This window comes from Nothobranchius furzeri, chromosome 13 (assembly GCF_043380555.1).
Source record: "Nothobranchius furzeri strain GRZ-AD chromosome 13, NfurGRZ-RIMD1, whole genome shotgun sequence".
In the NCBI taxonomy this organism is placed as follows: domain Eukaryota; kingdom Metazoa; phylum Chordata; class Actinopteri; order Cyprinodontiformes; family Nothobranchiidae; genus Nothobranchius; species Nothobranchius furzeri.
This window is the reverse complement of record NC_091753.1, coordinates 48,783,900-48,800,823: the sequence shown is the minus strand read 5'-3', so window position 1 is coordinate 48,800,823 and position 16,924 is coordinate 48,783,900. Positions and strand designations below refer to the sequence as shown.

The following is a 16,924-nucleotide window of genomic DNA, read 5'->3' as shown; positions in this document are numbered from 1 at the left end:
TGAAACTGTTTAATTGTAACATTAATGTGTTACTGGACACGCTGGTCTGGTTGGTTAGACCAGTGTTTGAAGTGGAAAACACACACACACACTCACTCACTCACTCACTCACTCACTCACACACACACACACACACACACACACACACACACACACACACACACACACACACACACACACACACACACACACACACACACACACCAATTAAAATATAAAATAATGCTGATAGCGTGGACTAGAAGACAGGTGATGGTTTACGTATTTAAATGATGATCAGGCTGCTGTAAAATGTAATCTCCATCCACATCCAGACACAATTATCCTCTAGTCTTTCTCTAGTCGCTCTGCTCTTGTCTGGGCTGATCAGCTGATGGTGCGCGTGCGCCTAACTAGCGGCTGATGCACATTTTACGCATTTGGAGAGGTGGACTGGATGCTGTGCGTTTACTGGAAGATGGTCCACTTAACGCACGGGTGTAGACTACATATTAATGACAAATGAATGAAAATTAAATTGTGAGTTTTTACTTCATATTTTAGTAATAAAAATGACGGGGGAACACATTTATGACATCTTTTTAAACGAAATTTTCTAGCGCGACCTGCCTGCTTCACTTAAGTCACTGCTTATTAAGGTCCGTCCAAAATTACCGTGGGAAACGGGTAATAATGGTTCTTTGATGGGAACAGGGTGCCGACCCCTGGATAAGATCTGAGCTGGTAAAACAAAAATCCTCATCAGCAGGCGTTTTTGAAAGTGGGGGGGACACAGCTGCCAATCACAAATTTTGCCGGGGACATGTCCCCGGCGTCCCCGGTTAAAATGACGCCTATGGATGGATGGATGGATGGACAAATAACATAGATTTACGTGTAGGATTTACATGTAAGTAGTTTAAACAGAGTGCTCTGCTGTTTGAATGTATAAATTGAACGCCAAGAGAAATCACTAGTTTGATTTTTTTCCGTGAATAAAATAAATATGTCAGGCAGGAGCGTCTCAGGATCTGTCTGAGATCTGTCTCGGTGAGACAGATAATAGCAATCCAAAGTGATTTTTATGTGTGATCTGACAATTGATCAACCATTGCTTAAAAATTAAATACAGCTTAGCCGGTTAATTGCTGTGATCATAAAACACGTAAACGGCAGCACGCAGAACTCACGAGGCAACGTTTTACGTGATGTTTACTTGTTGCTATGAGTAACAAGACAGAAAAAGCCATGCCAAAATAAGTTTAGGAAGCCCACTAAGAATCATAATAAAAGCATTTAAAATAAATACCATACACAGTTGAGGAAACGGGTTAAGTACCTGATATGAAGTGGTCGCTGCATAAGCGAAAACCTTTACTCCCGGGATCCCACAGCTTCATTTTAGCCCAGTCACCAGCGCGTTTTATGACAATTATTGCCGCGCTAAGGATCTTGGGGAATCCTGTAGATGGCTCATTCCTTATGTTGTCCGTGTCTGTTCTGGCATCCTGGGGCACAACAGGAATCTACCATATTTCCTATTTGATTGAGTTTTCTGACAATAACAAATAGTCCAGCTGTGGGCTTCTGCCTGCCAATATGGCGCCGTTTCGATTTGAACTGTTGCATGCCGGGAGAAGTGACGTCAACTCCTGGAGCTCTATTGAAGAACTTGTTCAGTTCATTGGCTGTGTCCATGCTGCCATCTGTGCAATCCTTTCTCTGCTTGAAGCCTGTGATCTTCTTCATCCCTGACCAGACATCTCTAATATTGTTCCTCTGTAGTATGTTCTCCAACTTCTTCCTGTATGCCTCCTTGCTGTCTCTGATCTTGGTCTTCAGTTGCTTCTGTATACTCCTCAATAATTCCTTGTCTCCCTCCTTGAAGGCTCTTTTTTTCTCTTTTATCAGATTCTTCAGTTCACTGGTGATCCAGGGTTTGATATTAGTGAAGCATCTCACTGTTCTGGTGGGTATGATGTTGTCCACACAGATGTTTATATAGTCAATGACACATCCAGTCATGGCATTGATGTCCTCTTCATAACCTTGGCAGAGAGTCATCCAATCTGTGGTCTCAAAACAACCCTGCAGGGCTTATTCAGCATCCTGTGACCATTTTCTCGCAGTTCTTCTTGTCACAGGTTGCCTCTGAACAAGAGGTTTGTATTCTGAGCAGAGAAAAACAAGATTGTGATCTGACTTTCCCAGAGGAGGTCTTGTTTTGGACATGCATGCATTCTTTACATTTGCATAACACAAATCCAATGTCTTGTTTTCTCTGGTGGAGCAGCTGACAAACTGTTGAAATGTTGGAAGTGTAGCAGAGAGCGTGGCATGATTAAAATCACAGATATAGCCACAAATGCATTGGGGTGCTGGGTTTGTAGCTTAGCGACAACAGTTCTGATGGCATCACATGCATTTTCAGCAATGGCTGAAGGTGGAATATAAAAGGTTGCCAAGACAACGCTGGTGAACTCTCTTGGCAAATAATATGGGTGACAACTTACTGCCAAGAGTTCAACATCGGGCTACAGAGACGACATTTCACTGAAACATGACCTGGATGGCTCCATCTGTTGTTGACAAGCCCTGCCACTCCACCTCCTTTTCTTTTCCCGCTCCTCTTCAGATCTCTGTCTGCTTGTACAGTCAGGAATCCTGGCAGAGAGACGCTGGAATTGGGGATATGGTCATGCAGCCATGTCTCAGTGAAACACAACATTGCACTGCCAAAACTCTGGCTAAGTCCTTGAAAGGGCTTGGAGTTCATCCATCTTGTTGGCCAGTTATCTCACATTGCCCATTATGATCGATGGAAGAGATGGTTTGAATTTCCTCTCTCTGTCTCCGTTTTGCTCCCGCTCTGCACCCACGCTTCTTGCGTTTTAGCTCGTTCTCTTCTCCAGCCTTCAGAGAGTACAGACGCTTTTTTTCTCAGCTCCCTCATCTGTTTTTCCCAAGGCTCTTGTCCTGTCAGCCTACAGAGCACTTCTCTGCATTTCTCCTGAAACCACTACTCTTTTTGGAAATATGGACCTAATTAATTAGTCATTCAACGCGATTGATAAAATTTTTTCTACGATGAGAACGGAGAAGGGGGCTCCCACCTGTCCTGAGGGGACATTCGCAGCAGGATATGCACTTGATTCTTGGGAGGTCTGGCGAATCGTGTGCCTTTCTCAGTTGTCCATCGAGGACGTGGAAGATTTGTGGATGTTCGGCCTGATGATCACTGGATTTCTTCTGATTGGAGTGGGAGGATATCTGGTTTTCTGGAAATTTGGGAAGACGGGAGCGATTGGAGTGCGACCCACGCCCATGGAATGCGCCGTGACCTCACAGACTGGGATGTTACTCGAGGTGAACCGTAAGCTGGATAATGTCCTCGCGGCGTTGCCTGTATTAGTACGCAAGATGGATGTCATCTCGGAGAGGGTCGCCGGACGATGTGGGGATGTTTAGAACGTATAATTGGCTCACTGGTGGACATGAATGACCACTTATAGACTCTAAGGCAGAGAGAAAAATTATCTCTGCCTGCCCCAAACAAAGTCATGGTTATCCTTATCTGACGCCATAGCAGCCTCTCAAGGCTGCCTCAACTCACCCCCACGAAAGGAGGAATGCCGACAGATGCTGTGTCCCGACCTTCACCCTCTTCCTTCAGACTGAGACGTCTGCGGGAAACTCAATGTGCTCTCTGTTCCTTATCTCTCCCTCCCACCTGTTTGTCTGCAGCTGGTCGATGCGCCGCAGTGGCAGCTCCCATTGGAGGCTTCAGGATCCCGCCCAACCCCGCCTCGCCATCGGACTCTGATGTTTGTATCTGTGCTGTTTTTGCTTATATGTTTGAGGAGGTTTTTTTTTGTATAATAGAGTTACTCCCTGCGGGGTCTAACTCTGCTATGCCTTTTTTTTTTACCTTACCCCCAATTATCCTCATGTAACACCCTTTTCATCTATCTATTAAGGTAGCGCGACTCATGTTGCGAACGACCGCAGTCACCAATTCTTGTCATGTGTCTTACCCATGTATGTCTGATCTTTGAATTGTGTGCGCTGAAACTCAATTTCGTTTCTCTGTATGTCCTGCACATGTGGTAGAAATGACAATAAATGACTTTGACTTTGATTTGGGATTTGTGGCTTCAGTTGAGGTATTATTTCAGCCTTTCCAATGTTAATCAGCTGCTCCCGATTGTAAACCAGCTTGTTGCCATGGTTACGCATCATAACAAATGCTCAAAAAGTTAAAAAATAGCAGTAAAAATACTCTAAGCTTCACAGCACCAGAAACAGAAAAGTAAAATGTGCAAAAAATACCGTTTTTCTTGAGAAACTAGAAGCAAAAATGTCCAAGAAAAGGCAAAACCTATATATAGTCAACAGAACTACTCCAGCATGCAGCCACCCAGAGCAGTGTCGTTCTGGAATGGCATATTTAAAATCAAATGTTTTAGGCAGAATAGTTCAGTTTTAACTAAGATGCACCAAAGTGCCAAATTATTGCTTACACGCGTCTACAGCACAATTAGACCCTCATTTATATAACTTATCAGCAGAAAAAGTTGATTTGGGGTGACTGCTCTTTGGATTAAAAGTAGTTTTGTAAAGTTTGTAACAGTCAACCTCCCAAACCTTTCAAATTCTTGAAATACCAGATTTTAATTGAAGCATTTTCAACGATTTTTGGTACCATTAAAAAATGTGTTAACTTTAAAAATCCACCGAACAAACACAATTAAACTACAAGTATCATTGCTATCCCAGTTTCATGATGTTTTCACGAGTCAAAACTGTTTGCTTTCGGAATGATTGACAAGCCATCGGCCCAATCAGCATAAAGTTTCTCCCACATTCGGTGACGCAGCGGAAGTACAGCTAAAAACAAAGCTGTGTTTTTCTTCTGTTTGCTTGCTACTCGCTCCTGAAAGGTACAGTTTTTGACTCATTTACAATTAGATAGTAAACACGTGTGGTGGTTAACGTGTCCTATCCTAATAATAACGGTGCCGAATAGATTAGAAACGTGTTTATTTTGTTGTATTTTCACCAAAACGGCGGTAGCTAAGCTAGCAAAGCTAACGTGTGAGTAGCGTTTGAGAACTTGATGAGCTCTCAATCAATGAAGTGTGTTGTTGTTGCGCGCTCCAAGCGTAGTTACAGTTATCCACTGATGACCGGTCACGTGTGTGTTTGGCTTTTGTGTCTCTCATGTCAGGTTTCACAATGTCTAAGCAGCCGATGGGGAAGACGTTGTTGCGGAATGTAATCCGACACACAGATGCCCACAACAAGGTGCGTTTGGGTTTAATTCATTTGTGTCCGGAAGTGTGAGATGTTCTTACCTGGGTAGATGCATGAGACGTCTGCTATCAACTACAGTGATGAGAGTAAAGAGCTGTACAAACTGTTCTATGCGTTGTTGTCTGATCAAACCAGCTGGTGCTCATTAGGAAAAGAGATGTTTTTTTGGTGTTACGTTTAAGTACTTCTACTTTTGATCATCTGTCCAAGCACACGTCAAAATGCAACACACTGATTATTCTGTAGAAGGAAAAAAAGCTGCAAATGTGAACTCAAGTACATTCAGAATTCCCAGTGTAAATGTAAATTACTAAAAACTATTCCCCCAGGTGACAGGAAGGTATTTATATAGTCTTAAAACCTAAAACGAGGCAACACGGATGCAAATGTTGGAGTTTTTTATTTATAAAATTTCATTAATTAGAATCTTGTTAAGAATTTGTTCATGGGTTACTTTAGATCAGTATTGTAAGGTTTATCTGTAAGTTAAAATGTATTTAGTTTGGTTCACCTTTGGAAATCAGTAAAGAAGAAATGTGGGCCTTTTTCAAACTAAATATAGAATAGAATATAATTCAACTTTATTGTCATTGCACATGTACAGGTACAGGGCAACAAAACGCAGTTTGCATCCATCCAGAAAGTGTTTTAGCCGTGATATAGATGTATTACAATATAATTCTTAAAAAGGAACAACAACATGGTATTACAATATATGTTAGCAATAATATAGATGTGTAAGTATATTACAGAAATGGATCTATTATGTATGTTATAATGTACATGGTATGAAGTATGTTATGAATATTCTATAACTGTAAGTATGTACAGGCTGTAGTTAATACAAGCAGTCCATGAGTTTAACGTGGGTTATATGTCAGGAGGCAGAGTTCAGGAGTCTGACAGCTGTGGGGAAGAAACTGTTCCGGTACCTGGTGGTCTTAGTCCGGAGGCTTCTGTAGCGCCTCCCAGAGGGCAGCAGGGTCAATACAGCTAATGATGATTTTCCTAGCCCTTTTCAGACACCGCTTCCTGTAGATGTCCTTTATTCAATTCAATTCAAATTCAATTCAATTCAAAAATACTTTATTAATCCCAGAGGGAAATTGATTGCTGTAGTAGCTCAGAATAATAATAATAATCAAGTCATCAAAGAGTTATTGTATATTACAACGGCTGTTGGCAGGAAAGATCTCCAGTAGTGTTGCAGCAAAACTGAAGAAGCCTCTGACTGAAGACACTCTTCCGTTGTCGGACAGTCTTGTGAAGAGAATGCTCACGGTTGTCCATCATTTTCTTGATTCTCTGGAGAATGCTTCTTTGCATTATCTCCTCCAGTGGTTCCGAAACTGCCGAAACTCTGGCTGAGTCCTTGAAAGAGCTTGGAGTTCCTCCATCTTGATGGCCAGTGATCTCACATTGCCCATTATGATCGATGGAAGAGATGGTTTGAATTTCCTCTTTCTCTGTCTCCGTTTTGCTCCCGCTCTGCATCCACGCTTCTTGCGTTTTAGTTTATTTGGGATTTGTGGCTTCAGTTGAGGTATTATTTCAGCCTTTTCAATGTTAATCAGCTGCTCCCCGTTGTAAACCAGCGTGTTGCCATGGTTACGCATCATAACAAATGCTCAAAAAGTGAAAAAAGCTAAACAATAGCAGTAAAAATCCTTTAAGCTTCACAGCACCAGAAACAGAAAAGTAAAGTGTCCAAAAAAATACCGTTTTTCTTGAGACACTAGAAGAAAAAATGCCCAAGAAAAGGCAAAACTTACATATAGTCAATAGAGCTACTCCAACATGCAGCCACCCACAGCAGCGCAAATAAGAAGAAAAAGGCAGGAAGTGAGGATTTATGGATGAATGGAGGTTTGGTTGGGCATGCAAGGAATTGCCACTTTAATAAATACACACCAGTTTGTTTGCTCACTTCAGATTCAGACTTTTTCGATATGTTTTTTAGATTCAGGCTAACTCATAAATACGCACTGGTATTGGACCAGCAGGCACTAATGTGGACCTTTGTGTTTATTATTATTATTATTAATATTATCAAATAAGTAGAAATAATGGATCTCTGAATAATTGCTTGCCAATTTGGATAAGTAAACTGTAAAAAAAATGCAAGTTTTTTAGAACATTGGACTTATTTTACACAAGTTTAAAATGCCATCCCAGTGCGGCAGTGGCTTAGGGTATTTATGGATGAATGGAGGTTTGGTTGGACATTGCTCACTTCAGATTCAGACTTTTTCGATATGTTTTTTAGATTCAGGCTAACTCATGAATATTTAACGGCACGTTAGCGACACGGCCAAACAAAACGTGTTACTGAGACCAACCGAAAAAAATGGACCACCTTAAGTTATTAAACAGATAAAATCATATAGTAAACAAAGAACCACTTAAGGGAGATGAGCCTCACACCCGCCAACGAAGAAGCTGCTCCTTAGTCGTCTCAGCTTTGAAGTGGCTCAATGTTTCGTGTGAGAGGAAGGGTGGTGACTAGTTCATTGAGTGGAACGGTGGGTCTGGTTCTGCATCTTTTACTGTAAACATCTTCTCAAGGAAAGGAATTTCCTCTTTGCAGCGCCTTCTCATCAGTCCCATTCCACGCTGCCATGGAAGATGTCATGACGGTTCATTTCCCCACGCAGCAATAGAAGAAAAAGTTTACTTAGTTGACTAGAAGTTCAACTTGCTGTTTCGAAGTTCCTTCCCGCATGGATAAAAACTGCATTTCTTGAGTATGCTCGGCACAGTGTAGCACACAACAACGGATATAAAGAGCAACCACTCTCAGTAATAATGACGCCTTGGCTGGCAGGCGGACATCTCTCCTGTGCGCCTGGTTCTGGCAGGCTCTCGTTTCCCAGCACGTCGCTGCATATGATGGAAGAAGCTGATTAGACCGTGCGCAGCAACTGTGCCAGTCAGCTCCACTTGGCACTGCTAATGAACCTACGAGACCCTTCTCACTACTTCCAGGTGATTGCCCAATCAATTCAAAATAAGTTTAATTAGATTTCCTGAACTGGGGCAGGAACCGGACTTGGGCACGGATTATAAAGTAGTTGATGGGGTTACACACGTGCAATTGTAGCTTTTCAGAAAAAAAACTTTGTCAACTAAACAAAAAAGCATAACATGAACATTATTGTAATGGAAGCTTGTCTTTTCAGATTAACTGCACATTCAGTTTCATTATATTCTTGTTGTAGGCAAGTCTTTGCATGTCTGTTGGACAGCAGCCTCTCAATTCACGAGAGTCTGAATCTCATTTGAATGTAATCAGAGACGCTAGACCAGCTTATGGTGCACCACAGCCTCTGCTCAAGGTGGTAGTTTGGTCTGCTTCCAAATCCCAAAACTTTTTTTCCTCCTCATCATTTATAAATAATTGATCTTTAAATAGAGATCTTTGTTAAAACGACAAACAGTCCCGGTTTGGTATTTGTTTGATTTTTCTGAACTGACTCTTTTCTTTCATTGTATTGAGTTTATGAATCCAGTTTGTATAAATAGTTTTTAATGTTGGCACAGAGAAGCTACCAGCTACAGTCCATCATGAGCAGTAGTGGGAAGTTAAGAACTTGGCAAGGTGAGTGACACCAGGAACGTCCAGCATCACACAGTAATATTGTATAATAGCACCTTTTTATAGGCTTTTTTACTTGATCTGGTTTAAAAAAAAAAAAAAAAAAAAAAAAAAAAAAAAAATTGCATTTAATAGAATGCTTATTCTGTTTCTATGATCTTGTGTTTTATATTTTTTTGTCAAATGTTTTATTAATAGTAAGTTTCAACAATACCGGAACATTTCAAACACTCGACAACCAACTTCCTGTTTGTATAACGTTAACAATTCAAACCTACTCTCCCTACTTCGTCCCCCATGTCCACTAGTCAGTACACCCCACTCCAGCTGGCGAGAAGTATCTTAAGGCTACCTATGCAGTCCATCCTAGAAGTTATAGCCATAGTATCTGAAGTATATATACAGGCCATGTCTATATATACTTGGTGGTTTCCATCTTTGCTTGTCTCCATTGCAGTCAATCCTGCAATCTACAGGTTATCTTTGAACGTGGTATCCGTGAGTCATCAAATAGTTCGTGAACAGGATCCAATGGGAGAGGGACACCATTCAAATCAGTAATACAACAAAGTACCTTTAACCCAGAGGTCCTGAGCCCCAGGACACCCCCATCCAACATGAACAATCAAGCCCAGAGTCCCAGGGGAACAAAACCAGCTAGAATTACCTGATGCGGTGCCCATTTTGTGTCTAATAATTGGTGTAAAAAGGCTCTATGGGAAAAATGTACATGTATTTATCAATGACTGGGTTTTTAGAGGCCCTCTCAAAATTGTGCCAAATTTTCACCCAGTTGGTATACATATTTTTGTTGACCCACTGCAGATCCAAGAAGAAATGGAGATGTGGAAAATGCGAGACTGGGAGATCAATACATCCCAACACAAACCTTTTCCGGATATGGCCAGTATGAGGTAAAAATTCCAGTTTAACCCAAGTTGTGACACTTAAAGCAGAAAACCCAAGTTTTTTCTCAAAGGGCACCACGTAGCGGTGAAAAATGTATAGAAGAAGAATCGAGTTTTTTTATGTAGCACCACTCAAGGTAAAAATCACAAAGATCTTCACAAGAACAAAGTCAGAAGATAATAATAAAATATTAAATAATTAAATACTATCATAGAAATGGGAAATGTAAAAATTATTATTAAACATAAAATGAAATAGCACCTACTAGCCCCTCCCCCCTTCGTGATACCGCTGTATGCAACAGCTCTCATTTGTGAACGCACACCTCTAGCCGGGAAACTGAGCTAAAACACACACACACACACACACACACACACACACACACACACACACACACACACACACACACACACACACACACACACACACACACACACACACACACACACACACACACACACACACACACACACACACAAATGTACGTATGCGGATGTCGAATGATACTGGCAAATGCTGAGCAGCAACAAAATCTGATGTATTGCCTACATTAAATCACAGTAAAGGGCAGGACTATCACATTAACGGATTCCTAAAGAGTTCATATAGAATTCCAGCCTAGTGAACTAGACCAAATTCTTGCTTTGCAAAAAATGGTCTAGGCATGCTCCATTGGAACCTCAGCAGCTCCTACCAGGACTCTGGCTAGCCAATCACAGCTCTAGAGGGGTTTCAAACACATAAAGAGCTGTGATTGGTCCATAATGGTGGGCCATTCATAGTGCTCTATCTGCTTAGTGAACAAATCACAGAGCTTAATCCGCTTTGTGGGCCAATCAGGGCACTCTTATGTGCCTGGTGGGTGGGTTGATGCAACAGAGTGAAACAAGAGTATGTCGCATTCATTGTCCAGTGGAATGCGGAGATCATTTGAAAGACAACGGCAGAACCCGCCCCACAACCGAGAGCCGTCAATGGAGCGTGGCCAGACTGAATAATACATTTATTTAGTCTGGCTTGCCAGGCTAATAGAATTCCTAAAATGGGGAAAACTTTGGATTGGGAAGTTTTTTTTTTTTGAGCTGTTGCTGTATGATCGCTCGCTGACGTGTGAAAAATGCTCATATTCCAGAGGAAGCATGCACTGCGATCGCGTGCCGGATCTCTCTAGAAACAGGAGTGGAAGCAAGGAGCGAGTCTCGGAGCACGACAACAGAGAAGCTCAAAACTGGACCCGCAAACTCTATGAATTTGAGGCCAAGGATCCTGACAGGTACATTGCATGAACAAATTGAGTTTTCTTTCTTTGTGCTCTGTAAGCCATTACACACACACACACACCTTTGCTATTATAGAAGGCTTTGTAATGTTCACACATGTCTTGTGTTCACATGGCAGATGGGGACACAGTGGCTTCAAGGAGCTTTATCCTGAGGAGTTTGAAAGTGACAAGTAAGCAAAAACACAACACAACTCGGATCTCTCAGACTCGATTCATCACTGTGCTTTCGAAAAGCTGGTACTTGATAACAAAACAAGCTGACACTCTAACCAGACGAGGTGTTCTGTTGCGGCTAAAATCTGTTTGACTACTTTTACGTTGTCCACTTACTTTCACAGTGAAAAAAGAGGTGCCATCAGGAAGACTGGGCGCCACAAAATGAAAAAGTCCAAGTCTGACACTGAGGCGTATTTGTCCAAACGCTCCAAAAAATCATCTCGAAAGAAGAAAAAGAAGAAGAAAAGTGGCGATGGAAAGAGGAAGAAGGATGAGCCCTCGAACAGCGACTGCAGCTCCGATGACAGAAGTGATGTGAGACGCAAACAAAGGAAGAAGAAAAGTACTAGGGGCCGACACAAAAACAAGAAAGTGGTGAAAACCAGAGGGGGTGACGAGGACAGCAGCAGCTCAGGGGACAGCGGTGATGAGAAAAACAGTGAAAGACGGACTAACAGTCGTAAAAAGCGAAAGCACGACTCTGTCAAGGATTGGGACTCGGAGCTGGACTCTAAAAAGAAGAAGAGAAAAAATTGGAAGGCAGCGGGCGAGGAGAGCTCAGATGACAGTTCTACAGACTGAGACACACAGATGGGAGCAGACGCACAGCTAACGACCAGGAAAACTATTGTGGATTATGTTGTTCGCCTGGACTCTGCTGAGGGCGCCTCCTGACTGCAGGGCTGTTTTTGTGTTGTATTTTGTTCATCATCAGCCAACTCGTGTGTTTGCTCCTCTGCGTGAGTGCTCTGAGGAGCAGTAGCTCATCAGCCCTGCGGTACAGTCAGCAGGCAGCCCGAAGAAGGATGGTAACCACCTCCTGTCTCATCAGGAACGCTGCAAGCTGCAGCCTCAGTGATTGATTGTTGCCTCTCAGACTTCTGTCCTGAATTTCCCAGATTTTTTTATTTAAAGAGATAAAAAGTGAAGTTATGCCACTTTCATCGGGTATGATAGACTGTGCATTGACTTTTAATGTGGTTGTATGTATTTTCAACATTTGTATTTAGAATATTGAATCTTAACAAAAATAAAACCCTATTTTGACATTTTCACTTTTTAAATTTGTTTTGTTTAAGCATAAATCTAATCATATTGTCTGAGTAATGTAGTAAACACAGTATGGAGTTAACTAATTCACTAAACCCTTAAAGAGCAAGTCACCCACGACCAGGTTCTTACTCAACTCCCACTTCCTGTTTGAAAAATGCAACAAATGCTGTTGCCTAGCAGACCGAGAGGGCGGAGTCACTAAAAAAATACACACACTCACGACATTGTGACATCATAATGTACCATCTAACATCATAGTTTACCTCTTAGCCAATAGCGATGGCAGATTTAAATTCAAATGCATTGCAGAGTTTTAACCTGACGACGGTACATCGCAGACAGTTTTAGGCAGAATATTTGAATTTTAACTAAAATGCCGAATTATTGAATACATTTGTCTACAGCACGATCAGACACTCATTTATATAGTTTATCAGCAAAAACATGTTGATTTGGAGTGACTTGCTCTTTAAGTAGAAACCAATACTACAAGGGTGTTGTGATAAGATTACAGATTAAGGGGGAAAGTACATAAATACATTCTCAGCATTTTAAAGAATATTTCTTAGTAAATAGTTTGTTTCTATACCAAGTATTTAATACTTATTTATCAGAAATGTCTCATAAATAATTCTTATCTCACCCATTTAATAGCTTCCCCAATGGCCTCTGGAGAAAGCGTGTTAATCTTAAGACTGGTGAGCTAATCTGAATGTAGTCAAGACCAAAGTGTAGCTCACAATTTTTTAAAGGTCTAGTTCACTGATAATCGATTTAATACTCATTCCTTTTGAAATGTGATTGGTCACTCTTGAGTTGCATTGGCATGCTAACGTGAAAAATGTCTTCAGCTTCTATCGCTTGCATTTTCCACAGAGAAGAAATTGCCGGTGAAACGTCCAGGTCAGAAAGAGCCAGACTCTTAAATAATTGTCCCGCCCACCTTGACTTCTAATTATAGAAGGCTGGATTGAGAGGGCAGCACACGTTTTCATAGTAGAAGCTAACTGTTAGCAATTCAGCAACGTGGCAGAACATGTTCAGAGTTGTGTTTGTGGAGATAAAACATCAATGTTGCCAAGAATCCTACGTTGCAGAAGAGTCGTTTTTAGCCAATCAGAGGTGAGTCGCTTGCATATCATGAATATTAATGAGCAAGACTCATAATCCTGTGATTTTCCACTGCCCACTTCTCTGACAAGCTTCTAACCACTGGAGCGCAAGAGATTTAATCCACAGAACATGACTCCCAAGGTTTCCCTTCGTCCTAGACCGCTACACATTTAGTGAAAAAACAAGTGAATGACGCATTTAATTTTAGAGCAGTCAACACAGAATTATCGACTAAAAGTCATTACTCTGTGGTTAGATTTGCATTTAAGGGTTTTTACAAGCGCATAGATCAGCAAAATGCCGCAGCCCTAGTGTACCCAGAGGTCAAATCCAATAGGAATTATTGACATTCCTACCAAAATAACCACGTAATGCAAAACTCCGTGTTAGAAATGTGTTTAGAGTGATTTGTGTATGAATGTCTGAATTTGGAGAGATTGGAGACTTTGATGAGCTAAAAATTCGGCTTTTATTTCTCTGTTATCAAAGGTCAATTTTGGAAGCCATCTACAATCAGTTTGATGGTAATTATAGTTTTTAAACTTGATAATTAAATCACACTTTAAAAATCCTCAAATAAAGAAATAATCCACTAGTTTGTAAGTGTTCACTAGAAATAAAATAGAATAAAACAGCTGTACTAACTTTTTATTTACTGGAACTGTTGATATAAATGAGGACTATTTAGTTTTGATTTGAAAAATATTCAAAGAAAATTTAACAGGCTATTTTTTTTATGGAACTAGGATTGGGACAATATTCAGCGTAACTTGTACCAAGTTTTGTAACTTCGAACATGTTTCATCACATGTAACTTTGGATTTGTAACTTGTAACTTTGGATTCGTAACTTGTAACTTTAGTTTTCTAACTTGTAATTCTCAATTCGTACTTGTATTTCTTGTTTTGTAACAGGAACGTTGTATTTTGTACATGTATTTTTTATTTTTATTTTAGTTCCATATTTTTTGTTAATCTGAGGACCCAAAAAAGTCCTTTCTGACCTTTATACTCATACAAATATAAATTATTATTGTCATGTAGTTCACTAAAATATAAAGTCATAACCCAGGTCTACAAAGATATTAAAGTTTGCATTTATAATTGTACATTTATAATTTTACTTAAAATAATTTCTGACAGACTCACAACTAAAATAGATTTAAACTGTTGACTGAGTTTTATTAAATTGTTGGATTAATCTGAGACCGTGTTCTTGAGTCCAAAAGGGGTAGAATTTTTTCCTCTGGGTCAAGGATGAGGTCCTGCCTCAAGTTGGGCTCTTGTTTGCAAGTGAGGGAAAGATGGAGGGATCAATAGGCAGATTGGTGCTGCGTCTGCAGTGATGCGGGCGTTAGGTTTGTCGAGGCGAAAGGAGATCTGAGTTGGAAGAATATTCTCGATTTACCGGTGGATCTACGTTCCAACCCTCACCTATAGAGCTCCGGACCCCACGTGACTCTCAGTTAGTGGACGCCATTTTGGCATGCAAAAAAGGTAAACAAACACGGATGTAACCATGAACATGAACGGGATCCGCGTGGATTTTACTTCGTCGGAGTTTACTTCACACTTTAAAACAGAAGAACTAGTTTTATATAGTCAGAAATTAAATAGACTAAACATCTCCGACCCTTACCGTGCCCCTGGGATACTTTTTAAAAACGCCAGAAGCTGTCGGAGCGGACTTCTTACCGGCACAACACCGGACCTGGCCGGGGAAACCCCTTGGGATTCCCCCGGCCGGAGGAGCTGGGGAGAAGGTCTGGGACTCTCGACTCTACTGCCCGCTCCAACGCCAGAAGCTGTCGGAGCGGGCTTCTTACCGGCACAACACCGGACCTGACCGGGGAACCCCTTGGGATTTACCCGGAGGAGCTGGCTCCAGCGGCTGGGGAGAGGGAAGTCACGCTACTGCCCCCGCAACCCGACTCCGGATACGCGGATGAAAATGGATGGATGGACGGACAAATAACAGATTTACACGTAAGTAGTCTCGGTGAGACAGATAATAGCAATCCAAAGTGCTTTTTATGTGTGATCTGACAATTGATCAACCATTGCTTAAAAATGAAACACAGCTTAGCCGGTTAATTGCTGTGATCATAAAACACGTAAACGGCAGCACGCAGAAATCACGAGGCAACGTTTTACGTGATGTTTACTTGTTGCTATGACTAATAAGACAGAAAAAGCCACGCCAAAATAAGTTTAGGAAGCCCACTAAGAATCATAATAAAAGCATTTAAAATAAATACCATACACAGTTGAGGAAACGTTGGTTTAAGTACCTGATATGAAGCGGTCGCTGCATAAGCGAAAACCTTTACTCTCGGGATCCCACAGCTTCATTTTCGCCCGGTCACTAGCGCGTTTTATTACAATGATCCAACGTTTGCGGCGCTCCGGATCTTGGGGAATCCTGTAGATGACTCATTCCTTATGTCGTCCGCGTCTGTTCTGCATCCTGGGGCACAACAGGAATCTACCATATTTCCCGTTTGATTGAGTTTTCTGACAATAACAAATAGTCCAGCTGCCGGCTTCTGCCTGCCAATATGGTGCCGTTTCGATTTGAACTGTTGCATGCCGGGAGAAGTGACGTCAACTCCCGGAGCTCTATGGTCACGAGCTTTGGTTATTAACCGAAAGAACGAGATCGCGGATACAAGTGACCGAAATGAGTTTTCTCTGCAGGGTGTCTGGGCTCTCACTTAGAGATGGGGTGAGAGGCTCGGTCATCTGGGAGGATTTGGAGTAGAACCGCTGCTCCTCCACTTCAAGAGGAGCAAGTCGATGTGGCTTGGGCATCTGGTTAGGATGCCTCCCTAGTGAGGTTTTCCGAGCACGTCCAATCAGAAGGAGACCTAAAGGAAGACCCAAGACACGCTGGAGGGTCTATGTTTCCCGGTTGACCAGGGAACACCTTGGGATTCCCTGTAGGAGCTGGACCAAGTGGCTGGGGAGAGAGAGGTCTGGGCCTCTCTGCTACTGCCCCTCACAACCCAACCCCAATTAAGCGGAGGGAAATGGATGGATGGGTACATAGTGAATAAATAAAAATTCCAGTCTGATGTCATGGTGATTTTATAGGGGGATTTGCTACCTATAAATAATACAATTCAGAAACTTTTATATTGTGACAAATGAAAGTTCAATAGAATTTGACATTTTTCTCCTAAACACACGGCCATAATTCCTCCGACAGGCTCTCTGTGATCTGTGTGGATGACCGACGTTTGTCGAGCCAAAAAAAAAAAAAACTGTTTTAAAACAGCAGCTCTCATATCCGAGTTGATATTTTATATTTCAGCACTTAGGAATAACCCCCCAGCATTAGTAAATTTCCTTTTCCGATAACAGACGCTGTGATTCTTTTGATTTGTCAAGTTGTTTTGTTCAGAAAGAAACGGGGCAGCTTTCTCTCCGGGGGGTTATTAAGGATCAAACGCCTACCGACAATGC

At 41.6% G+C, this 16,924-nt stretch overlaps 1 protein-coding gene across 1 annotated transcript; it reads left to right on the top strand.

Moving 5' to 3' along the window:
• The first annotated feature begins 4,825 nt into the window (after positions 1–4,825).
• On the top strand, positions 4,826–12,346 carry nkapd1 (NKAP domain containing 1). The gene is made up of 6 exons (XM_015951178.3): positions 4,826–4,919; positions 5,207–5,283; positions 9,713–9,801; positions 10,929–11,069; positions 11,195–11,248; positions 11,417–12,346. The coding sequence occupies exons 2-6, from the start codon at positions 5,215–5,217 to the stop codon at positions 11,874–11,876; spliced, it is 813 nt and encodes a 270-aa protein (XP_015806664.1). The 5' UTR covers positions 4,826–4,919; positions 5,207–5,214; the 3' UTR covers positions 11,877–12,346.
• Positions 12,347–16,924: the final 4,578 nt, after the last annotated feature.